Raw genomic sequence first — 27,911 nt, 5'->3', positions numbered from 1 at the left:
AGCCTGTTCACCGCGTGCCATTACGGGATTCGGTTCGCGGTGCGTGTCATTTCCGGGGTCCGTCTGGTTGATTGACGTCTCGCGTGGTCTCGCGTGTCTTCTTCACACCGGTGCACGACGTGCGAAGAAATAAAATATGGATTGCGCTATCCAACGCCAGCCCGAATACATCAACACATCAAAAACACCTTGAAGGAATGCTTCCACGGTGCCGTAGAACCTGCCATTCACCATCCGAACCACCGAATGCCACGTGGTCCTGTACGTGACGCAGTAAAAGTCTCCGGTTTCATCTTCTCCCCGCGCTTGAGGGACTAATTCAGGGAGGGGGGGTGGGGTTGTGTTGGTATTTTGCGCCTTTCTGCTCAAGTGGGTGATGTGCGTGACACGTGGGGAAATGCCACAGATACTGGGAGATGTCGGAGCGTCACCTACACGGTCGGAATGCTAAACGGACGTAGAAATGCTTTCCTGTCACCATCACCATGCGGCTGATGTCAGTCAATAGTGCAGGTCGACAGACGGCTCTGAAGGGAAAGGTTATTGGTTGAATTGGAACATAATTTTCACTACCGGAAGTGTGACTCCTTGGGGCTACCTACCCGTTCAATTGATGGGATTAAGCAATGATAGATCTCAACATCCTTGAAAGCTATTGCATCCTGATATTAAAAAACCTTTTTTTAGGATCAATTATGTCGTTAAAGGTCAAATTTGACATTCTCTGTGTCAGTGTTCAAAGTGAAGAAAGTCCTACCTTTCACAGATGACAGTAGATAAACTCTTTTTCCTTCACTCAAAAACCCCTTCAAAAGCTACAACGGGTTGGACAGCAATTCAATTGTTCGTTTGCTTGCAGTTCGTTCCCGGAACACCGGGTACGGAAGCACCCGGTTTGACTTCGTACTGTGTCGTCCTGCTGTCTATCGTACGTCAAATTGTCCCAACCCGTCCACTTCATGATTTTCGGAGGAAAAGCAGTTGAACCGGCAGGAAGTGTTGCAATTGTGGCCGAAGCGTGCTTTTCCCCGTATGAGATGCTATAAATGGCAAGGTGTTAAGGAAACACCAGCTTCCGTCAAAGTGCATGCGAATGAAAGCTCAGTCTTCACGCTGGCAGCACAACATCAAACGGTTTCGTTGGAATGTTATGCACGTGGGTTGGTGTTGGTGCTGAGTGATAGAGCCAAGAATTTCGACGAGTTCGATGAATAGTTTGCAACGCTGCTCTGCTAAGTGAACTTTAATGTTCCGCAAGAAACAAACGAGTACGCAGCCAAGGCGCTCGGCTACACCTACCTAAAGGGAAGAGTATTTCGGTTGGGAAAAGTTTCCAAGAAAAGCCAGAGCGACAGGAAAGCTATCGATCCGAAAGGTTTGGTAAAGACGTCTGGCTAACGACCACTTCATTTTTGTTTCGGAAACTGTTCAGCCAGCAACTTGCAGCAGTATCTCGATAAGCTCATCCTTAATTCAGTCAATAATCCGAAGTTCAATAAATCAGAGCCGGGAGAAGTTTTACCAATTCGTGGTAGTGGGAAATGAAGGAGCTAGGGGGGGGAAACTGATAACGAAATAGTATCGCTTTTCGTGCCTCCCTTGCCTCCAATAGCACACGCAGGTTGATTTGTCTGCGAACGGTTTTCGGTTGTCTGGTGCAATCTATTAGCAAGGATTACCGTCGCTATTTTCCACCGACGTGCTGAATGCCATTTCCCATACCGGCAACCTCTAGTGAGGTTTCCCCCCTCCCTCCCCCCTCCACACTTTTACTTCCTTCTGTTATCAACGAGGGAAGGAGTTTGAGTTGGGGTTTGAGTTTTGGTAAACAATAGCTGTATTCTTGTACAAGACGCTCCACAAAACCAGCCCGGCAAAAGAGAGTCGCCGGATATCCGTTCGAAAATCGACTAGTACTGGTGGTGTAAGTAGACGCTGGTGGGGCCGGGAGCCTTAGCCTTCCGAGCGCTGGCCGTCGGTGAGATCCGATCGTCCCCGTACGGCGTTTGTCCCCGGGGGCTATTAAATGCACATCAAGCGTACCGAAGCGGAGACGAGCATTCGAAATCGAAACGAATCCTGTAGTTGTTTCCGCTCAAACTTTCATCGCAGGAGCCAGTCTCCAGTCTCTCTTTGTCTTTAAGCTTCTACTGCATATGTGTGTGTGTGGGTGTGTATGTGTGTTTGTGTGGGAGAACGCATTGGAAAAAGCACGTTTGCGTCGTAGGAGGGGAGATGGGCCGAGACTGCAAACAAAGCGCCTAAGCCCGCACCAACTTATGTGGGATCTTCATTTCCTGCGGCTCACATGCTTCTTCCATGTATCGTGTTGCGGATTTGGCTTAGAGACGTTGGTGCAATGTTTCATTATAAATAGCAACATTTTAGTTTGCGAGCGTTTTGTTGGTGTGGTTGGAGAATAAGAGAAGTTGGCAGAATATTGTATTCTACGAGGGGTTTTGTTGGTGGATCGTTCTCTGCAATGTTTTCTCAATTTTCAGAAGAGGAAAATGAACAGGTTTCACGCCAGTTTTGGATTGATTTCAATTTATTCGTTTAGTGTATCTTTATGTCTTTTTAGAATTCCGTGTAAGGTTTATTGGATCCCAAAATTTACTATCTTTTACTCCGAACTTCTTTGTTCTGAGCGTTTGCCAAGTGAAATAACTTTATCGTACTGGATTATTGACCGTTAATGATGCCATAAGGCTCTTACAATTCTTTTCCATTTACCTAAATAAAAATGGACGTGATAATGCCGGTGCTAACTAGCACCACCACCACCATCAGTTTGATGGTTTACTTACGGCTTAATAAAAATTTATTTGAATCGCACCAACAAACTGTCTTCTTAGTGGCGATGACGATCAGACGGAAGTCGTTCCCGGCCACAGGCCCAAGTACATCAACTTTATTTACAGCAATAAATACAATAAATAAGCAGACAGGAAATCCAATATATCCGCTTACCTCTCGGGAGACGAGGGGGTTGGCCTCGGTGGCCGGGGCGATTGCACAATCGCGCTGTGCATTGCGCTTGAAACGGACGGTGATAGGAGGAACAGATGCCGGGAAAGGAAACCGATAATACACTTTTATCAATAGACATCTAGGCACACAGGAGATATTGTGTTTAGCGAAATAGCGTAACGCGTGGTAGCGATTCTTGCAGTTTTCATGTTTAGTCTTTTCCCCCAAGACAAAGGGCAAGATCTTGTTGGAAGACTTTCGCTTCCCTGTTTTTCCCTCCCGTGCTTGGTAGGGATTGCAAACGTCTTGGCAGAAGTAGTGTTCTGCCCGGGAGCTGCTGCAAGTAATATGTACCGAGCGAAAGGAATATTGTGTTTGCTCACTCAGGATTTATTTCTTCCCGTTCTACAATGTCCTTCCCAAACCCCCGAAACCAAGCTCGTTCCCAGCGCAGTGAGTACACACAGAGTGTGCCGCGTAGTCCGGTAGTCAGGCCCTCGTTTTGGAGTCAGCTCGTCCCAGCTGGGAACGGTTGTTAGCCAAAAGAAAGTACAGTGCTTGGCGCATCATCCATATGTGTGTGTGTGTGCTGGGTTGAAGGTATGGCCGTCACTTGCACAATGGGGAACACACACTCTCCGTCCCACACAACATACAGGCGATGTACACTAGCCTCGGCGCTACTCAAACAATGTCAGATTGAAGAACGGCTTTCGCCGTTTGGTGTCCGGAAGCCATCACTCCTGCTCCCCAGGCTTGTATCGGCCCAGCCCGGGGAACGTACGGATGGGCTCCGTGTATGGATACGGCCCCGGAAGACGCATCCTTAGCATCGAGGGAGCGTAAATTTATGTTCGGCAACAATATAACGACATAAAACATTAACCGAGAAGTCACAGCCCAGATGGGGGAGGGTGTAGCTGTTTTCGTGTCGCAGGGTGCGATACATCCCGTGCTCATGTCTGTACCGAACACGCCCAAGCATCGTTCGCGCCAGTGTGCTGGCCAGCTGGCCATGTGTCGACCATCGAGGCGATGATCGAGGCGAAAAAAAAAGAAGGGAACGAAAGTATATCCGGGCCAAAAACCGGTCCTTGGAGCTTGGGGCAGCCACCACACAGGACAGCACGGGACACCGGAAGGAAGACAAATTTAATATATCTTTCATTAAATTTCGACTGCAATCTAGTTTGCGGCAAGTTGATGGAAAAGGAAATGATGACTTTCCTGGACCGTGATTGACTCCCAGTCGGGTGTGTGTGTGTGTGTGTGTGTGTGTGTGTGTGTGTGTGTGTGTGTGTGTGTGTGTGTGTGTGTGTGTGTGTGTGTCAGGTCAGGAAGGGGTAACGTTGAGAGCGTTTTTTTCTTCTTCCTCTGTGCTATAAAATTGGGTTGGTGTGCGAACAACTCGGGACATGCAAAAAGTGTTTTCGGTGACAGTTGTGAATGCGTTTCAATTTGTCTACTCTATGGGGGAGGGTTTTTCACATAGGTTGAAGTTTTTCTGTAATCATTGGAAGAAGGGCAGAGGAAAGGATGGTGGAAAGTTCTGAAGAAACTCCGTTCTTTTTACAACTTTTGAAGCGAGAGTGATTCCAATTGAGATGGAGGTAGATGTGTTCGTAAATATAGCCTGAACAATAAACCTTTTCTTGCCGAAACTGAAAATGCATCCGGTTCAAAGGACTATTTGCAACATGACGTAGCCGTAACATTCTTGCTACAGTTGGAATTTGCACTTTGATAAGGATTGATATTTGAAATATTTCGAAAACAAGCTAAAAGTAGCTCAATCGCTTGTTATCCTTCACTTGACACGACTTAACATTCAGCTCAACGAAAGAAACAATTTGCCAACAGGCAGCATTAAGTGTTGTCGAACGAAGCAACTTGACTCCGCAAAACGCCAACAAACGCTTACATTTCATTTGACAGCAACGAGCCGAGCATCTTGTCTAGCTGCCGCCAACACGAGCAAGTTTAAATTCTGGTAAGCTCCTTGATAACTGACCCAACGCCCCTTCCCTCCTCCCTCGCAACGCCTGGCGTGGAGCAAATAGTTGCTTGCGTTCGTAGCGCTCGGAAGCAGAAACAATTTGCTGCAACAAAGAGTTGAAGAGAGAAAATGGCGACCGTTGTTGCTAGTGCCACGCGCTCAAATGCCACGGTGTAAAGTTATCAAGTATTTCAATATTCTGCCGAAGTTCGATCGGCTTTGCTGTGCTTGTTTGGAAATTCGCAGAAAAGCTTGCCGCTTTGCTTACAGCTGCTCGGGGCGAGCCTGTAGTAGGCGAGTGGGCGAGCACTGATCGGCTCATCCTATCGTATCCCCGCGTCCCCCGCGCAACCACTTGCGCTTGTAGGGCCGCTGCTCATTTTCCACCCAAAGAATGCTTCGAAACATGCTTCGATACCGATCGAAAACCCCGAGCCCTTGCACTTCATTTACATGGTCGAAATACTTTTTACTCGTTGGTGAAATTTTCCGCACCAGCATCACCACCACCACCATCACCAGAGGATTAAGTTAACCAGCGCGAGTTCAGCATCGGTTTTGAAGGAGGAGGTTTTTTCTTTGCTTTTTTGTTATTTTTGTTTTCTTATCTTCTTCTCTGTTGGTCGAGCGCATGAACGCTTTGAAGTCCAGGATCCGGAGTAGGATGTTGGCTAAACGTTGCTTCAAGAAACGCTGGGCACAGGAAACAGGCGTAGCAAGAATCCCGCCGCCGCCGCTGGATCCGCTTTTAATGCGGGCCCGGGCGTGCTCGCGAAGGCTTACCACTTACTTTCGGAAAGTATCCCTTTAAATGGTGCATGAAAAGGAAGGCAAGGGGAATTTTTCCTACGAAACTTAATAATACGATTATGTGCCCAAATCGGGGTTTTCCCGCTCGCTGATCGCTTCGAACTGTATTGATATTTATTGTAATGAGATTAGCACCCGCACCGGCCCGCACCGTGCAGAAGGGTGATTATATACCGATTTACCCGGAGAGTTATGATGCGGTTTTGCGTTTGCTTTTGCCTTTGGTTTGGGGATTTTCATTGAAAAATTATAGCTTTAAACCGCGACTCGGCTTAGGCGGAACTTTGAGGCCCCCCAATGAGGCTTTCTGCTGGGTGTAATGCTTGTGCTGTAAAGAGGGATCAATAGAAAAAAAATTGGTAGCCTCGTGACGACCGGAGAGTATAAAAAAGTTTCCTATTTAACGCTTCATCGTGCACAGCCTCATGGTAATGTAAGTTCGTGGTAGGAGCTTTTTTGCCCTCTCCATCTTGAATTCATATCCTCTGATGGGATACACAAAAAAGTCCACCATCAAGTCGGATGCTGTGGATGCTAGCTGTTTATTTTTTCATTCTTTTATTTGAAGCAAGCAGCTACTCTTCTCAACTTTGACTTGTCTTGCTCGCTTCTCTTTCTCGTACGGTCCCACGCTCTCTTCTGCGACACCTCGAGCGCACCGAGATATTCATTTGCTTCGGCCGATCGATTATGAAAAGAAAAACCTTCACCTTCACCGAACCGAAAAAAAGCGCGAAGAAAGCGAAGAAATGATGCGCATTGAACGCAAATTATCGATTCACTGGAATGAAAATTCATGCCGCAGGACAAACCATGCCTCGTTCTCGCTTTTTCAAGGGCTTTCGGCTGGTGGCCTTTCGAACAGCAAACATGACAAGCCGGCTCTGACAGCTGCTGTGACATTTTGACAGCCGTAAATAATTTCCATAGAGTGATGTAAACTGTTGTTTTTTGTCTCTCTCTCTTCCGTTTGGGTGAGAACGAACAACCGGCAGTTTGATTATCAGATGAAAATCAATTTGATGCAACAATTGTGGAGGAAAATACTGCTTTTCTTGTAGGTTAATTGAAACGATAAACTCGTGAGGAGATAAAAATAGCTGCCTGTTTGCAAGAAAAGCTTTAAATATTAAAATCATTGAAAATAAGGGAAAAAAATCTAAAAAAATAATGAATAATGTAATGTGAAAGATCTATGCTTCAAAGGGTTTACTGTACGATATGAAAATATAGATAATTTTTGTATGTGACTACAAGAAAATGCAACGAAAAATATTAAACCTTTCATTTCTCTTACCTTTTAAGTTTACTGTTCGCCTTCCAACGACTCGCTTCCACTGCTTCGTTTTAAACCAGCTGTCACCACCATTTACCATTCACACCGCTTTTCTTATCGTGCGGGCCAGGCTAAACTTCACCGCACGCCGCACATGTAACTAATTGAGGAATACAATTTTTAATTTCACTCTTTCACTCCACGACCATCTGTCGCATGCTGCGAGCGCACCGTTTTGCGTCTTTAAACCGCACCGATAAGATTAGGCGCCTCCATTAAAGGTTTCCTGCCCGGGCACAAGCACAGGCTGCACAGACACCACCATCACTGCAACGCCTCCTTTTCTTTTCGCTTTTGTAGCAGGCAACGTAGCAAAAGCACAGCCTTTTGCTCGAGTACAAAAAAAAGATAAGAGGGGGAAATTCGCTTCCTCTTTATCCAGCAACCTTTTTCAGCAAAATCGGACCCAAGCTGGGAGCGCTTGAGCTTTGGGGATGAGGGATAAGAAGGAAACTTAAAAAGCAACTGGCTCGGAAAGAAGATGGCCTTCCTGGTAGCCGTGGTATAGAAATGCGCACAGGCCCCGCTACACTTGGGGGCGCGTTCAACCCCAAAATCTTGGGTGCGATTGCCTCTCCTCTTATCTGAGATCTTTCACTTAATAATCACTTATCATTACACCGGCGCTGGATAATTTAACTCGCTCGACGCCTTTTTGCTTTCCTTTCGTTTTCTCGGAACTTTCAGCGCGTTTAATTTTCTTTTTGCATTGGGGTTTCACATTTGCTGCCGCAAGTCGAGGTAGTACGAGAGGAGACACCACATGTGTGTTGGTGGGTTTAATTTTCACTCACGGGCGAAAACAGACACGACCGATGCGAGCGGGGCTACCAATTTGCTACACTTTCACATCGAACGTTTGTAATCATGCTCACAATGTGAATCCTGCGAAGAGAAGGAAGGAAGGAAGAAGGGATATAGATTATTGAGTGAGAAGGTGTAGTACATCTGTAAGCGGTGTAAGAACGTGTCCTAGTTTCGGTTCAAGCGGTGTTCATTCTTCAAGCTCCCCTGCGACAGATCGTCGGCGACTGTTCTTCTTCAGCGTCATCCTTTCGGCCGAACTCGTTCGAGATTTTCGCTGTGATTTTCGCTTCCACATACATACGCTGCTCTGCTTTTTGCTTCGCCGTAACTGTTGTTGAATATTCATAAATACAAACGTACACCGTTGTGAGACGGCAACGGATCGTTGGATGTTTTTTTCGTGTGTGTGTGTGTGTGTTACTCCTCCACACTGCTGTGTTCGCTCGTCGTTATTTTCCCCTCCGAATGCCCCAAGGAGCTGTTTTTCCTTACCGATCCCTTTCCACCGTTGCACCTCCCTCCCCACAGAATAAAAAGGGGTCGAGCACGGTAGGTATGTTTTTGCTTTTCCACCTTTACAGCATCAGAACGCCAGGAGGAGAGAGTGAGGCGAAAAAAAAAAGGATTCACCGTACAGAAAAAAGAAGAGCATGGGCACAACCACACACGAGATGCCGTCTCCGGGGGCGTTTTGCGTTTATCTGGCAGAGATTGAATGCCAGCCCCGGAGTGGTTGGCTGCAGATATCAAAACTCCGAACCTGCTGCTCCGTTCATTATTCAAACTGACTCGAGCCTCGCCGCCGCCGCCGCCGCCGCCTTTGATTGTGACCTTCCGAAACGTGCTTTCGTCGTTTCGGTTGTCGCGCAAAGCGTTGCGCATACACAACACACACACACCTTTCGTACGCGAGAAGCAGGGTGAAGGAAGTGAACAGTGGACGACAAAAAAAAGAAAAAAAGGTTCACTTCACAATGACGACGACACCTTGCCGTGACAACAACATATCTATGCTGACCGGGGAGCTGTATTTTTTACCGTGATGAAAGCGGAGGCAGTGTGGGGAGGATGTGAAAAGTGCTGGACCGCAATTATTTAGTACATGTTCCTTCATTTCCGCCTGTGGCGAAAGGACGTATGAGTCTCTGTGGCTGTGTGTATGAGCGACAGTGTGTTATTTTTACCAAGGAAACCGTACGTACGTGTGCACAGGATGATGCCCTTCCGGCAAACTCCCGGACCATGTGTGTGTGTGTGTGTGTGTGTGTGTGTGTGTGTGTGTGTGTGTGTGTGTGTGTGTGTGTGTGTGTGTGTGTGTGTGTGTGTGTGTGTGTGTGTGTGTGTGTGTGTGTGTGTGTGTGTGTGTGTGTGTGTGTGTGTGTCCACGTGTTGTTTTTATCTTAAAAGCATTACAACGCTAACGTTTGTTCGGCCATTTCTTTTTTCATATGCCGCATCCCTCCCCGTCTATGATTTGTCTAACATATTCGTGTTGTTTATATTTTTGTGTGTGTTATTTTTCTCTCGCCTCTTGTTTTCCATTTAACTGAAGCTCCAGTGTAAGAGTGTTAGCGTGTTTTTTTGCCGAACCTACGGGAGATGAGAAGATTCATCATGGTCAGGTTGTTGTTGTGGTGGGTGGTTTTTTTGCCCCCTGTCGCTCCAGAACTCTTCCAGAACGCCCGTTGGCTGGAACGCATTGTTTAGAGTAATGTAGAGCAGCGGTGCGATAGAGTGCAAAAGGTGAAATCACGGCTGAGTGGAACATTTGTTCTGAAATGTGTGAGTGTGTTTGAGGTAAAAAAAAAACACACATACAAATACAATGCAATGTTTCTGTCAGATGCAGTTGTGCAGGCGTTTTGCTTGGCTTGGTTTAGAGGAAAGAATTGTGGCGAAGAAAATTATACGTAACGGTGCAAACAGAGATAGAATTCCTAGATTTTCTGGTTGAAATTTCTGGTTGAATATATTATGTTTAGTATACCAACTGAAAGATTACCACAATTGGATACAAACTAGAAGTTCTTTCCTATCAGATTATACTCATTTCAGAACAGTTATTGCTAGAAAAATTGAAAACAATGATAAATAAGTGTTTAATTGCTTTAATTAAACCAATTTATGGACTCATAGTTTGCTGTATAATAATTTTTTCTTATATGAAAAAAGCTGGTTTTCTCTTTTTATATTTTAATTTACAGTTTTTCACTTTTTACAGATACTTTTTACTCTTTGCTTTTTACTTTTGTACTTTACTTTTACATGTTTATGTTTTACTACTTCTTTATGTGATCTTTGGTATGTTTTTTGTACTTTACTTTAGAGTTTTTACAGTTTATTTTTTACTTTTGTACTGTAATTTTACATATTTCTGTTTTACTATTTCATTATTTGTTCTTTGTGATGTTTTTTGTACTTTACTTTATAGGGTTTTGTTTTACTTTTCATTTCCATATAGTTTTTGGTTATTTGGTTTGGTTAACTATTTTTTTTTTAATTATTTTCATCAATTATTTTAGATTTAGTTATAATATTTTGGTGACTTAAATTATTATTACACTTTTTTTTACTAACACATAATATGATACAGACAGAACGGTTTTCAACCTTTGTACAAAAGACTAAAGAAAAAAGAAAAGTAAAAAACATGAAAAATAGCCTTAATTTTCAACGCAAACAGTGTAATCGATTGTCAATTTATCTTTATCGACCTCCAACAAAAAAGGAGAGGAAAATTAAATGAAGAAAGCAAGAGATCACAACACAACGGTGTTACAAGCGTACAACAGCATCGTTACGTGTTACGCGAGTGAACTGAGCCATAATTTACGTGCCGGCAGTTTAAATCCTGCTTTAAATATTTGCACACTGATATTCATCCCCGCCCGTGTTCCTTCAAAACCAATTCCCCCCTCCCCCCCACCGCACCAAACACCAATCACGACTCACTGCTGTCCCTTGTTGCGCTGCTGGGTGGTAGTCGTGAAAATGATTATTCCTTTATTTTTATCACCTGCCCGGGCGTAGTTGGATGGCTGCTCGTGGCAGGTCCCTGCCGAGTCCCACGATGGACTAAACGGGCAAACGACTGGCGGGTGGGAGAGATAGTGGGAGGAGGCATAAAGCCAGACCAGAGTCCATACCAACCACCGAAATGGGAACAGCAACGGTGGTAATGGGCAGAATGGGCTTCTGCAGTGGCTTAAGCCTGATATATGTTTATATCCTGTTTTGGTCCGCTGCAAAAACGGGGCATTGGGCAAGGGGGGAAAGCACGATGAGTTCGTCTGGGTGAATGCGATTGTCCTAGCAGTCTCTATTACACCCTTTTTTCTCGGCGTACCAGTACCATCACCATCACCATCATCATTGTCGCTCGTGAGGCAGCAACACCATGGCGGGGCATGGCGACATGTGCACGAGCAAGAATTTTCGATCGAATTTCCGGTCCCCACACATATATGCTACGGTTCCGCTGGATGCTGTCCCGCGGTACATGTTGCTGCTGTTGCTGTGCCCCAAAAGCGACAAAACACACTCTCCGTGGAAGCCCCCAAAAAACCCAACACACAAAATGGTACACACAGAGGAAGAAAAAACAAGCCTGTCGTGAAGGCCTTTTGCTCACTTGCTCCATGCTCTATCTGTGTGTTGTGTATGTGCTTTCTGCATATAAAGTCGATCCGCCGAAGCTTGGGTGGTGAAATAGGTGCTATCGTGCGCGGATCGTTTCACCGAGTTTCACCCCCACGCCTGTACCAGGTAAGTACGTGTGTGTGTGTGTGTTGGCAGGCCGTGGCTGGAAAGCTTTACCACCCAGAAAATGAGGGCCGCCTGCAAACGATTGAAATAAATTCATCCCGCTCACGTAGCGGGCTTCATTTTGTACCAATAAATTCTGCTCGTTCGCATACCTGTGAGCACAAACAGGCTCTGCTTCCGGTGCAAAGGGTTCCGTTTGGAGGTGGCGTTTTTTCTGAGGTTCCGCAACCAAACAAAAAAAAATGGAGAGGAGGAAAAGCTACCACACTAGATCGGGACGTGCATTCCATCCGCATGACGCAAGGTGGTAAGGATAGCTCTTGAGGGAAGGACAGAAACAGTGGGATCTCGACACCTGAATGCCTTCAGGGCTGCTACGGGACGGAAAGCAAACTGGGTGGGAAAAAATGTGACGGACATTTTTGGGACTAGGGCCACAAACAAGCGCAACAAGAAACGGGGGAAAAAAAGCGAACAAGCGAGTTTTTGTCCTACCACTCGGAACAGAATTTCTGGGAAAAGCGAACGGAAGCACGGAAAAGCATAGGTCCGCAGATAAACTAACACCTTATCCAAAACGGGGAAGAAATACATAGGAGAACGGGTTGGCCGGGATGGATTTTTGCAAAATGTAGTGCAAATTTATTGGCCTGTCGTGAACTCGTCGCCAGTTCGGTCCAGAGTGGGGGCCAGACCAAAGCATTGGAACGCAATTCGATTAGTTTTTGATTGACCAAAGCTACGGCAGAGGGATTTTGGTCGGGTCGAGCACGTTTTTCAACAGGTTTCGAGTAGGTAAAAAGGGTACGTGGCTAATGCGTGTGAAAGTAATAAAAATAGTTGGTTTCATATTACTTTTGATGGGCTCGGAAGGGTATCAGGTAGCTCTGGTGGTTGATATTTGTTGATGGTAGGGATCGTTTAATAAAAGTGGGACGTATAGTGGGGTCAAACGAACATGATTTACATGGTGCTACGAATACGTGACAATTTTTGTAATAGGATATGTGACCTAAACTGGGTTTATTTTTATTCCAGTGAAGAGGAGAGAATTGATTATTTATTTCATTTCAATTCAATGAACAGATTCCTAATATGTATGGATCAAATATTCAAGTACGTTTCAATAGATCAAAAGAAAACAACTAGCTATAAATAAAAATTCACTGGAAAAAGTTGTCCTCGAAATAAAAGACTAGCATTTAGACAAAACAAAATACTTACCAACAGAAAAATGGAAATGATAAATCGAATGAATAGAAATAAAAAGAAGATAATAAATTAACAAGGAAGGAAATTAGAGTGCAATAACAGATGAAAACATTGTGATATAGAAACGAAACAACTTAATACTAAAAAATAAACGAAAATACTAAATTGAAAAATATTGTATAATGTGAATAAATATGTAACAGCAAATGATAAAAACAGGATTTTGTCTTGATGATAATAATAAAGAAAATTGGAATCAACAAAAACACACAACGAGACAAAATCTTGTAAATATAACTTATACTTACTGTAGAAAACAAAGAAATGATAAAACAGAGTGCAATAGTACTTTGTGATATACAAGCAAAACAAAAGAGTAATAAATAAAAACACAAAAACAGATAAAACACTTATACAAAATTAAAAGACAACTTTATTAAAGTATTTCAAATACAAAACAAACAGCAAAACAGGAGCAAAAAGCACTCAAACACCCCAAACTCACTAACTCACTGCAAAGTAAAGAAACAAACCATGGAAAGCGAAAACCATGTAAAACAAACCATCCAACAATTTCCTACTTGAACGGTGGCCGTCTCTTGTGCCAGACCTGACCTGAGAGCTACCAATCGATTGACGTTTCCGGTGGCGCTTCGATCGATCGATCCGTCACGAGTGGGTCGGGATAATGTTGACGATAAAATTTACACCACACCACAACCGGAGGCAGCAGCAGCAGCTGCCCGTTCTTAGCTTCCCGGTTCGCACGCATACAAACGTTCGGCCAAATGCACACAATTCTGGTGACAATCTGTTCCGCGGACAAGCGCCGAGCTGGAGGCAAAACCGCAGCCACAGTCGCGGGCCGCTGTCGCTGCCAGCTCGTTAGATTTCTCGCACGAACAGGTCCGCCTCATCGCCGTCCACCACGTTTCGTTGCGCGTGTTTGTTACATCCAATTTGTGCACTCGGTATGAAATCGATCGAAAGTTTCCCCCGGACTGTGTGTGTGTGTGGCGAAGCGCGCTTGTGCTCAAAGGCGAGGATGCAAATTTTCACGTCTCCCAACACACACAAACACACAAGAACACGCACATACAGACACGCCAACTTACAATTGCATCAGATCGCTTTTTCCCACTGGTGTACGCTACGTATCAGTGGAAAACTTTCGCTTGTTGATAAAAAAAAAATCCCCCAACAGGAGGAAAGCTATGAAATAATCCCCTTAAACAACACTTTCCTCAAAGTCGCTCATTTTGTCCCAAGCAATGTCCCAAGCCATGGTTCGATAGTGTCCTCTCCATCGTGAGAGGTTTTTTTCCTCCTATTCTGTTATAAACCGATTATTATTGCACTTTACTGAACTCAAAGGGCGGAGCGCGACGCACGGGACATCGCATCGATCTTGCCAGCATTACACATCTCAAAACATCGATTGAAGCGTTGTGCCTCCCTGGAGGGGGGAGTTTAAGAGGGATGGGACAGCATTTGCACACTGGCTGGCAAGCCACACTTGCACTTTAGTCACAGGAAGGCAATGAAAAAGTGACCAATATTGGAGATGTGCATGTGCTGCACAGTCCAGCGCCGACCAGTGGATGAGTTAGTGAGGGGCGCAAAAAAATTGCGAAAACTTCATCCATACACACACACATATAGACATGGTCGCTTCGTCAGACGATGGTTATGAATTCCCTGTGATCATGCCCACACCAACAAAAACGCCGTCTGCCCGCACCAAACGTCCCATGGAGTGTTGTCCCGAAGGCTTTCCGTGTGGACCATCGCTTTTTTTATCCTCTCTCCCTCTCGAACTCCTCCAAAGCGTTATTCACCGGCTTTCCTATCCACTGGAACTGGAGGGTTTTTCGCAATTGCAACGAGATGGAAAAGCATGATGCTGATGATGATGATGATGACGATGGTAGCGGTGAGTTTTTATTTGCCGGAGGATTTTGGAGATTGTTCCACTGTTTTTTTCTTCTGTTGGCGTGTGTGTTTGAGCCAACAGCGCCACTTCAATATGGATCGCGAGAGACCGAGCTGGTATGGTGGTACGTGAGGGCATTTGCAAATCTTCTACTGCGCTGCAAACGAGTCGGTCGAGCAGAATGTTTACATCGGTTTCGAAACGTTCGATTGGCAGCCGAAACGAGAGGACAAGGGCCAAACAAAAAAAAAAAAAAATAGAAGGTAAACGTGTGTTCGCACACATCACTTCCGGGGAGGGACGTGGAAAAGCAGCACTGGGCAAATTTGAGTGCTACCGAAATGCATTGGAATGGCCGTTTTGGGTTTGGTGGGGCGTTTCTGTTTTTTTCTGTGAGTTGTTTTTTTCGCTGCCGCAATTTTCTTTCGACCAGATCACGGTGAAACTTCAAACGTTTGTTTCGTGTGGTGAAGCTCTTCACAGCAACGATTACGAGAGTTTTTTTGACCAGAAATACTGAAATGCTTCCGTTGAAACTATCACTGTGCGCCTTACAAAACGGTTATCGGTCTCGAAGGAAAACGCTTCACACAAACACACACACACTCACACACAAACATTAACCCTGTCTCTCTCTTTCATTCTTTTCCATTACCCAAAGTTTTTTTCCTTTTCCAATTACCACCAAACCACACGCAAAGTTCACGCACCGAAAGCGAGCCCACTGTTTTGTATTCGTTTGCCCGCTGGGATGGGAAGGAAAATTCCCATTTCCATCACGCAAGTAATTGAACGCAGCGCAGCTCGCAAAGGCTCGTCTCGGGCAGGAATGAGACGAAAAAGAAAAGAAAGAGAGTAAGAGCGAGAGCGAGAGGGAGTGGTAACATTGTCGCCCTGAGAAGAAAAAAAATCACCTCTTTTTCTGTTGTAAGCACTGACTGCACTGTTTTAATAGAGCGACAAAACCCCGCACAGAGACACCGAACCACACGGAACCGAGGCAACGATACGACTGACTTTTCCGAGCCGAGAAAAGTCGGAAAACTCACCGCCCGAAGGGCCAAAGGAAACTCGCCCTGCACGAACGTATCGTTCGGCCAAAAAATTTGCTCAGTTCACTCGGCTTTGTAGCTCAATTTTCGTTTGGAGAGCTCAGTTGAGGGAGCTCAGCAGTTACTCACCTCATCATCACTCATCGCCACTCTCGTTTGCGGTGAGTTTCGTTTTATTTATGTTTTGTTGCGTGAGCAGCCCTTTCTAGCATACACACACACAGACGGACATGTTAGGGGCACGTGAAAGATGCTTTTAAAGTGCCACCCGGGCCATCCCCAGGGAGGGCGGTGGTGAAGCTGGCCGTTGAAGTGGCTTTTAATTAATTGTCTACGCGACCGAAAACGTCCCGCCGTGTTCCGCCACGTTTCGGGTGGCGTTGTGTATGCGTGATTTCTTCCTATCAATCGCCGGCCGCTTTCGACACTAGGCGCGTTTTTGTTGTTGCTGTTGTCGCTGTTGTTGTGTGGAGCAACACCAACAGCGAGCAGCAAGATTGCAGCAGGCCGCACGCTGGACGTTAGCATGCCATGTGTAAACGCTTTTAAAATTCTTCAAACAAGACAGCGCGTGTAACGGCAGGAACACATGGACACAGTTTGAATATGTGCACGAGGTGCGAGGGGTTTCTTTCCCTTCGGTCGTCGTCACGCTGTGGGGTTTTTGTGTGTGTTTCGTGCATGATGGGCAAAATGTGGAGAAGCAGGCGGCGGATCTTTTAATCCATGGAATGTGTATTGACATTTCAATGGAGTAGTCGAGCTGTTCGATAACGGATCAAATCGATCGAGCGGGTGTTTTGGAAGTGGATTTGTATGCGCGAAAAGTGATGCTGACAGGGAGATTGAGTAGTTAATTGTTGGTTGTTATCAAAACAAGATTGAAGATAAGCCTGAGTCTGATGGTGTATCTACGAAATTAAATTAAAGGCAATTTATGGATGTTTTTTTTAAATGAATTTAGTCAAACCGGAGATTGAATGATCCCTAAATTCTTATTTTTATTTGATTCAAGTGCAAAAAGGCAGTTAATTTGAAGTTTTGGTAAGGCAACAAAGTATTGGTGTTTGAAAATAGTTGAAAACTGTTGAAAACTTAGTAAAATAATTTTATAATGAAGCAAATACACCATTTGAAAGCTGTTGAAAAACATCTTGGAGGTATTGTATTGTATTGTATTGTTTATTGTATTAAGTGATTGGCCAAAAAAGCGGCCTTATCACTGAATTAAAACTAAAACTTAAATAACTAACGCAGTGTACAATGACAAAACGGATCAACAGAATCTAGTAGGTAGGTGCCAGTCAAATAAAATGTATATGGTCGTTCTCGCTATATGCACGTCTTGTAAGGTCAGTTCTTATTAGTTTGTAGTTACGGAACACTCTAGGAGGGACATTTATGTTGACTCTAGCCAGTAGTTCTGGCGAATCTATCTCACCGACAATAAGTTTGGACAAAAACGTACATTGGGCATTATCACGTCTCCTAGCAAGTGTGTCCAGACCAAACAACAAACAACGAGTATGATACGATGGACGAGGGGTTACATTACGCCACGGAGTGAAGTGTAGGACAATACGAGTAACTCTCTTTTGGACAGCTTCTATTCTATTGGACCAAACACTAGATAACGGACACCAAACTGTAGAACTAAACTCGAGGATGGAACGAACATAGGACTTATACAGAGTTAACAGGCAGTGTGGGTCATTAAGTTCTCTCGAATGTCGACGAATAAATCCTAGCATTTTGTTAGCTTTGTCTAAAATATCACAGTAATGTTGTCGGAAATCTAGTTTGCGATCCAGGGTGACTCCTAAATCCCTGGCCGTATTGCATCGCGGTAGTTGTGTCCCTGATATGCTATAGATAAACCTTATCGGACTAGCTATTCTAAAGAAAGACATTGACGTACTCTTATCAACAGAAATTAGCAGGTCGTTGTTGATACACCAGTCAGAGAAAACATCAATCGATCTTTGCAGTGAAAGAGAGTCGGAAGTGTTCCGTACGATACGAAACAGCCTAACATCATCCGCATAAAGCAGACAATCTGCTTCCGTAATGGCCAGTGTGACGTCGTTAATAAGGTAGTGAATAATTATGTGCACATTCGAAAATGTCTTGAAACTCCCTTTTGGTCTAGTGTTTTACCTTGTTCAAACCAAAATGTGAAATACAACATGAGGTTTGGATGGTTGATTACTGGCTATGTTTTTTCTTTCATTTTCAGCATTTTCCATTGGCGGCGTCCATGCGATCACCTTTAGATAGCTCTTTTTTAATACCCAAAGAGAGTTGGGCAGATATTACAATTGTCAAGGCACACTGTTATGCTTCTCTGATCCTGAGTTCAGAAATTAAACGAGGACCTTTTGATTTTCCTCATTCTATGGAATACATTCACTTTCCGATACCAAGTTGAAACACATAAAACCATCACAAACAACACTTTACTTTACTATCTTGCGTAAAACGTAAAGATCAAAAAGAGCGTTTTTTGAAAAGATCTCTTATCCAATACACCTTTTTAATTATAATTTACAAAACCTCAAGCAATCTTCGCCCTAATGTGTCACTTTAGTGCTGTTTAGTGATGTTTTCTGTTCCCCAAAATGCATCCCCAAAATATCAAAAGACCATTTAAATAGCGCCATCTTAAAATGCATAAACTCACCACTTATCTGAAAGCAGCTAATAAAACTCGAACCACTTACAACGCCCGAAACAGGTTCACCGTCGCTTAATGCACCCGTTAATTTCTTCACCTAATGAAATTGTTGTTCCTTCGGTGCCGGTGCCGGGCCGAGGTGCACCCAGAGACACAGGAGGCGGGGCACATTAATTGATGAATGGGTAAAGCGGGGAAATTGATGACTATCTAAATGACGCACCCGATAGCAAAGGCAAGCGGGTGTTCGACACTTTTAAGCTTGAAAGTAGCAGGAACAGCAGCAGCAGCAGCAGCAAATGTTGCTTAAACTTTGGTAGTAATTTACGAGCCACTGATAGTGGCTGTTGTCTTACGCTCGGTTAGTTCAGCGGTTAATTAGAGTGCGCAGAATAGATCATCAGTGCCGTTTGAGGGGCACCGAAGGTGGAGAGGTTATTTTTAGGAAGGTTTTTTTTGGTTTAATTTACACAAACTGCACTTCAAAGAGCGACGGAGAGTCGCTTGCACGCGGTGAAAAATTAGGTAAGCGGCTGCCACTCTTTAGTTGGTGTGATAAATCTATCAGCTCGAAAACCAATTTGACAAAGGGTCCACCAGGCTTTATGAGCTACACCGAGACGGTGTTCGCTTTTGCCATGGAGTACCGAATGCTCCATACGGGCTGTATAAATTTCACTTTCAACTGTGACACATGTTCCCAATCGACATTTATCGGTGTAAAATATTGTTCACCCTTCATAAAGAGCGGAACCTGTGAGCCTGCACTCAAATGCGGTCCTTTCTGCTTTCGTTCTTTCGTAGGTTGTCGGTGGGTGTGAAGGCCGCAACTGTCTTTGGCAACGGTTTCACCGCGCCAGACAGCACGAGTTGGAATGCTCTGCGTCGTAAAACGTAGGAGTGCGTGTCGGTGCGCGCTGTCCGTTCGGAGTTTCAGAGTCGGGAGCTTTGATGAGGATTTAACCACCTCCGATCAGCACGCAAGCGGCACAAAAAATAACGCATCTTTACACGTCTTTTGTCGCGGGGTTTTGGTAGCATCCAACGTGTACACCAACGTGAGCAAAGAAGACCACAAACTCTTCCCCCATGGGTGGTTGGATTTCAATTTAGCAACCGTCCGCGCTCCGAGAAGAGATTGGTGCCATCGATCGTCACGGCTTGCAGATCCATCATCGGATTAGCGGCCCACGGTGTGTGTGTGAGAGAGGGCCAATTAAGGTGTCGATTAAAATTCACCGTTTTTTTCACCATCCCCTCCCAGACCTTTTGGGTTCCCTTTCTTGTCACACAGAAAGAGGCATTCTGCTCCGTCATCGTCGGTCGTCTCTGCAGGCAAGCGGGGTGATTCGCAGCTTTCCAAACGACCACCCCGACTGTGTGACCCTCTTCTCACCATCCTCTGCACGTGGGGTCTCCGAAGCTGGGGCCGTTTAAAAGGGCCCCTGTCAACGGCGGGCCGCCCCTATCGCGATGGCAATCGATAATGTCATCGGCGAAGCTCGAGCCCGGGCGGGAACATACCAGACCGTGTGATAGGCATCAGCCGCATTCACCGTATGTGTGTGTGTTAGCTATCTCCAGTTGATTTTTAAACTTTGCTGCAGCAGAATCCCACCCTGCCCTAACCGTTGTCAGCAATGGGAAGCTGCGTACAATCATGGTGAGTAAAAATGTGGGAGTGAGCGCTATGGAAGGCCTTATGGCCTCGACACATAGTCGATGTTTCGCTGTCTTACTTTTATTTCCTCTTTCGTTACTATATCCAGTAACTCCACGTACGCGTATCGTGATGGGGCACGGGAAGTTGGTGGACTTTCTGGCCACACCGGGAATACCGACGGAAAGGATCGTGGGGTAATCTTTCTCTTCTCTGCGCTATGATGTTAGTTCCACGTAATCCCATTGTCGTTACAAGGCCAGGAGGTGCTGATGGGAGTTCAATCGTTCCACCCGAACGAACGTGGGGCCTGGCCCGCCCCCCGTTTTGCGAAGCCTGTGGAATCAATAATTTTGATTGATTGTCCTAGTCGCGCGCGCCCCGAAAAACCTGGGGAAACGTTAGCGCAAAGCGGATACAGGTGAGATGTGCGCTCAATAAGTGTTGAATTTTTCATCCTACATGCCGGAGCACTGTCTGTTCCCTGCCTGTTCCCGCAAACGCTAGAAAGCTTTCGCCCGAATGAAGCTTATCGAGAGCTTATCGGGGTTGAGGCAGTGGGATACGGTAGTTCCAAGTCGATTCCATCCGCATGATAGTGTAGTGCGAGAAAGGGGGTTCCCGTTTGGGCCATACGTTGCCGTCACATTGCTAGCTTTATGGTGGGAGTAGTTTGAAGGCTTGCTTGGGAAAGGATGCGAAGAGCATCGTTCGGCAGCTGTCAGTGGCTCAATTGTTCTTAGGAAGTTAAACGACTTGTGACACGGTGGTGGTGGATCGTTGCCGGCAAGCTGCACTGCTAGATTGGAACCGTTCCAACGGTTGAGCTGGGAAATTCTTCTCGGTACCTCGTTTGCATCGGGAAATAAACGATTTCTTTGATGGCTGGTTAGCTTAAAAGACGGTGGAATGCATTTGGTTACTCAATATATTAAAATGTAAAAAATGGTTTATTTAAAAAAAAACATCTAGTAGTTTATTATTCAGCATTATTTAAGCGATTGAGGCAGATATGTTTTTAAAATTTTAGATTGTGAAATGTACTAAAAATCAATTCTACTGGATGACTATACTGTAAAAATGTAGGATGAGGAACTTCTGAAGTTTGGCTAATAATTTAAATTTTATTATATATGCGACTGCTGAATGACATCTCGTTGATATACCTTCGGTGTGGTTGGTGTGTGTGGCGAGATTATTATTTGTTCTTTCCCATTATACAATAAAGTAGTCAATTTGAAGCATGCATGAGGGTTAGAATTTCTAATTTTATTATTTAAAGTAATATTCAGACGATGAAACCAAAGTACATTTCTCATCTGATGTAAACGAAACACAGTTTAATATTCGCATTAAGTCTCACGAATTAACATCCTTGAGTATGCTAAACCCACAAAATCTGATTTGAAATCATACCAATTTATACTATTAGTGTTTTTAATATTCTTATAACGTCCATTAAGATTTGCCGTATAACACTCGTTAAACCACCATCCTCCACGATCAGGTCTAGCACAGTTCACATCCTTTTTGTTATCATTGTCTCGATCCATCGTGGTAAACTTCATATTGTTATGATAATTTAATGAGTCTCCTGCCGTTCCTATATACGAACCTAGCATTAACGGATATTGCTCCAGCTCACTGCCGATCTCGGTCGCATTATACCTTGCGTACTTGTACTCTCCGGAGAAATCTTTTAACTCCACCAATAGCTCGTGTTTTCGTGCTGAAGTCACCAGATGCAAACGCTCCAGCCCAAGCCAGAACTCTCCACCAATGCTACCGAACCCGTTTCGATAGTCTGTCCAGTTACGATCAAAGTCTTCCATTCCGTTGTACCGATGCTGGATTACTAACCAACCTCCTCCGAAACTAACCTGCTCACAGTATCCTAGAAATAGCTCACCATTTTCGGTAGGCTGTAACAGGTACTTTCCCGATTGCTTCGCTGACTCATCTTTGCACGAACGAATGGGTCTTTTCCACAAAATAGAGTCTGACCTGGCCGGTAGCTGATCTTGATTGGATCCGATCGCTTCGATCTCTTTCCGCATCTGTTCGTGGTTGGCGCAGACAGCCTGCTGCGAAAGAATTTTATTCGATTGAGCCTGCAGTGTGGTCAGATTGTAGCCAATCGTTTGGACCAGCTGACTGATCGCGCCAGATAGTTTCTGGTCGATACTTTCTCGATCCTCCTTCATAGCGAACTCCATCTCAATTAACTTGTACTGGATATGTTCTAACTTGCCGATCAACTCTTCGAAAACGTCGGTGTCATTGATGTCCACACTGTGAGCTCTTGTCACTATCAACACAAACACAAAACACAAGAACATTTGATGACCGTACATGGTGAGCTAGAACCGTTTGCTTTGTATGCTTAGAATGCAACTGAGCGTCCGCTTGTAGCTTCTTTTTATACCAGCCGTATGAAGTAAAATGAAGAATTTCTTGGAGGATGTTAAAAGAAAAGCTTATCAGTAATGCAGTGACGTTAGTTGTGTTGCACTTTTAAACATTAGCAACAAGAAGCACCGTTTTCGTTAAGATTAATTGTATATGTGTAACATGCACCGATTACACGACCAAAGAGTTTGGAATGGGCAGTGTATTTATCTCATGAATACACTTATCTGGTTTAGAGGGGTTTTAAATTATTTTGGAACTTTATGAATATTGTAAATAGTTAACAGGTCTTATAATGTATTACTGTTTTTACCAAATTTGTTGTGTTTATTCCACTATATTATTTTTTGAAATATGTTTTTATTAAAAATAATTATAAAAATGTGAAGCTGTAAAAAAAGTATTTCAACCCTTGACAGACTCTGCCTACTCTATATCTCTGATACGAGTGGTAAAAAATAACGCAATAACAGAATAAACCCCCGTAGAGTCAGCGAGTCTGGAAGTTGTAGGATTACGGTCGACTTGTTATCTCACTTTTGGAGCACAGCTCGCTTCTTTTTTTCCTTTCTACATTTGTCGCTATCCATTTACTCCTGCAATCTACGCTTCCAACTCGGTTTCCGTTGCAAAATTGATATGACACATTGTTGTGTTGCACTGCTACAATGTCGCTCGCTAACATTAATACCTACTAAACTGCCAATTTAAGTTGCCACCTAAAATTAATATCGCCATAGTTGATCGGTAGAAGCATTTTAAATACCCCTAATTAGCGTGAAGCAGGAAGGCAATTTCCGTTCGCCGTCTTTAGCGAGGGCTTTCATCTCATTACGCATCATTGTTGTCTTAGCAAAAGCTTCCAAACAAAGCCCAATGCTCGGTTCGAGATGGGCGCTTCAGGGGAACGGCGGGAAGACCAAAAGCAATTAGAGCAGTTTTGGCACCATCGCTCATGCCAAAACGCATCGTTTATCACCTGCCGTTATGAGCACTAACGCGATTCGTAACGCGTACTTAGCGATGTACCTTCCGTCCAGCGACAGCCGATCTGTGCAAACGAGATGGGATGTTGTGGTGCCCCTCAAATCGAAGAAAAGAAAGATACGAAGAGATAGCCGTTCAAACCGTACCGTCGGAGTGCCCTTCAAAACTACGGCATAATAAATTACCCAAGGCCCGCGTGCGCCACGGGAGTACTCCACCGTACCGAGATGGCACCGCCTGACGACGGTGAGGTTCAATGTACCGTAGCGTATCGATTTGGTGAAGCGCGTTTACATTCCGCTTCAATGAGGTATTGTGCTTTAGAATTTCATTGTTGTTGTTGTTGTTGCTGTTGTGTGGGGTGGATTTTCCAGGCTTGGGTGTGTTTCTGTTTTGCGTGCCGTTCCCGTATTCCCGCCCTAGAAGTAGGATCGTCTTTAAACCATCTCTTCGGACAATTCGGAGTTCGGCGCAAAGCAAAAGGATGCCCAAGTCGTCGCGTCTCGCCTCATCCCATCAACCCTCAAAAGCAACTGTCAGTTGTTTTGGTAGTGAAAACAACATCGTTTAAAGTGTTTTCTGTTTGTGCGCTGCGCGCCGTGCAAAGTCAGCTGCAGTCGAAATATTGAGTACGGGTAAACACACACACAGGGCAGCGGAAGGTCTGTTAACACCCTCATCCCTCGCGCTGTTTTTCCATCTGTTCTGTGGGTTGCTTCTCGGTGAGGAACGGGAAGAATGCACCCAGAACGCGTACGGACCGAAGTCGGTGTGGTGTGTAAAATTTACAGTGTTTTCTTTTCACGCAGCGTGGCGTTTTTTCTCCACCTCGCCCCTACTCATTGCCAGCGCTCATTTCTATTATTTCTATTTGCGTTGACGGCAAGTTGACGTCAATTATGGTGAAGATGTTTGATTTTCACTTCACCTCGCAGTCCTCAGCGGGCTCCTCTTGCAGTCGTACACTTCCCGTAAATCCACCCCTGGAGCCTCTTTTTTTTGGTTTGGTCCCAGCGCATCCATCCAGGCGCTTCCATCAACGCTTGAGAGCAACGCTTTGAGAACGAAAATTTGTTGACTGTTTCAATGTTTTTCAGTTTTTGGCGTTGAAGTTGTGAAAGGGCAAATATTTATGGCTGTCCAAATATTATAGTTCGTCGGATGGAACGAACAGTGCAGCCTCTAAAGCGAGGTGTCTTTTTGTGATGCAACTGATGCTACTGTCGGCTAAGCGACAACCGGGTGTGCGAAGAGTAATGCACATAACCTTCCCATTAAAAGAACGTCAACTGAAAGTCTTGTCAAGAAGAGCACAACAGTTACTTGTTTTCGTTCAAAACCAAAAATAATGACACATTATTACAGTAAAATATTAACAATCGAAATAATGACATTCACTGTGCGATATAATTACTGTTTCCCAATTCCTATTCAATATCACTACACAATACTAATGACTGCGCTCGGAAAGGTTAATCGGTAAAGTATGGAGCAGCAGCATTGTAACAATTGCCAAGCGAGCCCACCACGCTCCATTTGAATGTCACTAGAATGGGTTTGAAAATTACTCACCAAACAGTACGGTGGGTGCTTCCTTTCAACGTGCCGGCCCGCAAAACCGAACACTTTCACATCATTAATATGCAAATCGTTCGCACGGTGGTGGGCGCCCTCTCGAGGGGTTTGTGATGCTGCACAAACCAGCGCTGCTGCACGGCAAGCATCATTTCAAATGGCAGTCCATTTGTCAAACCGGGGGTACGAAATTTGGGTTCGTTCGTATTTTATCAATAGCACCAGGCAGCACCACTGGGTCGCTGGGTGCATTAGAATTTATAGTTATTTTGCTTCTCTACCACCGCGCTTTTCCCACTGCCAACGAACCGAGGGCATCAATTCCGACATTCACCAGCACTTAACCTCGCCGGTCAACCCCCGCCGGTGTGGCCCGGGCGCGCGTCTAATCGCGATCCAATCGTTCAACAGCAGCGTGTGCCACCTCAGGTGAGGAGCCATTACGCGGCGAGGAGAAGCATTGTGTGACAGCTTTCAATTGTTTGTTTGTTTGCTGTACTGTGAAGCGAGTACGATGGGAAGAGCGCTCAGGTGGGCACCGGAATCTCATCTCCTCTATACCCGAGGTCATCGGGTTTGAGGGTTATGAAAAATGCCATCTCCCGAACTCTTTGCTCCGTGAGAAGTGGAGAATACGGGCTTTTATTTCGGGCTTCGGATGCATCATAAATCAAGCGTGGGTGAGGGTTTCCTTTCTCCAAACGCAGCGATATAGGGAAGCGAAATTGATCTTCTCAATCCATTCGCTTTGTTTTCTTCCATCCTTGCTGTTGGAGTTGGAGAGTGGGAGTTTTGATTAAAACCAAATGTCACCGAGCGCAAATGGATGAAGATGCAAATTGGCTCTCCGTTTGGGTGAAATATTGGAACAATGTTGACTTGTTGGAAGGCGCTATGGAGCAAACAATCTGGAAGAGATGTAGAAATAGAGAAGCTTTTACGTGATGAGTGGTTTTGACGAAAGCAGACACCTTACGGGTCAGTGGAACTTTCTTGCAATTATAACAGCAATAATTGGAGTGTAAAAGCAACAACTGCTGGAATTAGTTTTTTTCTTCCTCAAGACACTCTCAAACATTTCCCTTAGAATTGTGTCTAAAACAAAGTGAAACGAATGCTTAAATTGTTCACGCGTGGCACGTTAGTCCAAGGGCTTGACAATGACACCATTCTGTGCTTAGACTACACTTAGAGTAATGACGCTGAGAGGCTCCCATCCGGTGTCCTTTCGTTCTCAAACCCGTTGCTAGCGCCATTGTCTAAGTTCACTGCTTCTTGCGTTCACACATCGCTAGGCAACCTGTTTGCACGGTGGCTGCAAGCATTCGAGCAGTAGGAGCATATTCTAGGTCAAAAGGTGCAACCTGCCAAAGGTTGCTAAGGTTGAAAGAGCACGGTGAAAAGTATTAGGCACTGCAACAGCAGGCGATCATCCTTTCCAGTATGTGTGTGCTGTGTGTCGTGAAGAGCGCATTTCAGTGATAGTGTCTCACTTCCATTAAGCTGTACAATACACTTTATCATCGGGCTTTTTCTTTTTGTCGCGCATGCCGATTTTCCTCGCCGCGAATACAATAGCCCACCGCGGCTCGCGAAAGCAGTGCACCATAATTTCTGGGATTTTGTCTAACTATAGTGCGATAAAAATCGTTCGCCCCCCAAAAATCGCTCCCAATACGCGGTGTGCCGTGGGCTCAATTTACGGTGACATTTATGGTGGAGAAATACTTCCGGTATCATCGCTATCATGGCGCTTCTCTATCTTTCTCTCTCTCTCTGGTCATGTTTCTAATGCCCTCATGGATCTCTTGTATGGATGTAGCGTACGAGTAATAATGCATCGCCGCCCAGTGCTTTCAATCATCACCTTACCGCTTCACAGCGTTCACAATCGTTCCATTAAGCAGCAGCAGCAGCAGCAACAGAGAAGCGGATATCTTCCACATACCATCAATGATGGTGTCAATTTTTTATGATACTTTTGCGGTAAATGTGTGTGTGTGTGTGTGTGTGTGTGTGTGTGTGTGTGTGTGTGTGTGTGTGTGTGTGTGTGGATTTGGTTTTCAATAAAAAGCGGATTTCCGTCCAACGATATTCGATCAGCACGCGAGATAGCCGGGGACAGCGTACATAAGCACGAATTTTATTGCTCCCTTGCTCGGCTGCCGGTGGCAGCAGCACTATATGATTTATTGCTAAGGGGCTTTTTTTGTCTTCCTCCGGGGAGAGCGAAATCTCGCACAAGGATATCAGGTTTTCAAAAGATTGTGCGGCCATTCGGTTCTTCAGAATGGCGTTAGATCATTTGAATAATTTCCAAACGAAACATTCGTTCGGAGCCGTCTGCCGATGTGACAAAGTGTAGCAATAAAGCTATTAGCCGAAGGTGAGGTTCTATTAATAAAGCTGTTAAACTTGTAACTAATGCAAACCGACTGTGATGAGAGTATCGTAAAAGTATCGGCCAGCAGAGACAGATACGGATCGAGCAAGATCAAAAGACTTGTTGGTAGCTAACTGGTGGTAATGAATACTAATCACTCCATTAAGAGAGCGATGGAGAAAAGACGAGATGTTGATGGGATGTTATTTATGAGAGCTGTCGAGTTTAATAACACACAACGAGTGCGCTGAGTGGTGCATTGGATTTTTTCGACGGGGAAGTTCTCCACTGTTTATTACCAGAATAAGGAAATCTATTGAAGTTTTAGTGTGCTGATGTATA

General features: G+C 44.8%; 1 protein-coding gene and 1 pseudogene across 1 annotated transcript; both read right to left on the bottom strand.

Moving 5' to 3' along the window:
* LOC120901997 overlaps window positions 1-15,854 on the bottom strand; it is an 86,565-nt pseudogene extending 70,711 nt beyond the window's left edge.
* A 5,605-nt stretch (window positions 15,855-21,459) lies between these two features.
* Window positions 21,460-22,627, bottom strand: LOC120904280 (fibrinogen-like protein A). Its single transcript, XM_040314169.1, has one exon. The coding sequence runs from the start codon at window positions 22,567-22,569 to the stop codon at window positions 21,568-21,570; it is 1,002 nt and encodes a 333-aa protein (XP_040170103.1). The 5' UTR covers window positions 22,570-22,627; the 3' UTR covers window positions 21,460-21,567.
* Window positions 22,628-27,911: the final 5,284 nt, after the last annotated feature.

The sequence above is a fragment of the Anopheles arabiensis genome, chromosome 3 (assembly GCF_016920715.1).
Source record: "Anopheles arabiensis isolate DONGOLA chromosome 3, AaraD3, whole genome shotgun sequence".
NCBI lineage: Eukaryota > Metazoa > Arthropoda > Insecta > Diptera > Culicidae > Anopheles > Anopheles arabiensis.
Note: the sequence above shows the minus strand (reverse complement) of the source record. Positions and strands in the feature narration are given on the sequence as shown.

Bases quoted from the DNA above. Each gene is read 5' to 3' on its own strand.
- LOC120904280 (XM_040314169.1), bottom strand. From the start codon at position 22,569: ATGTACGGTCATCAAATGTTCTTGTGTTTTGTGTTTGTGTTGATAGTG.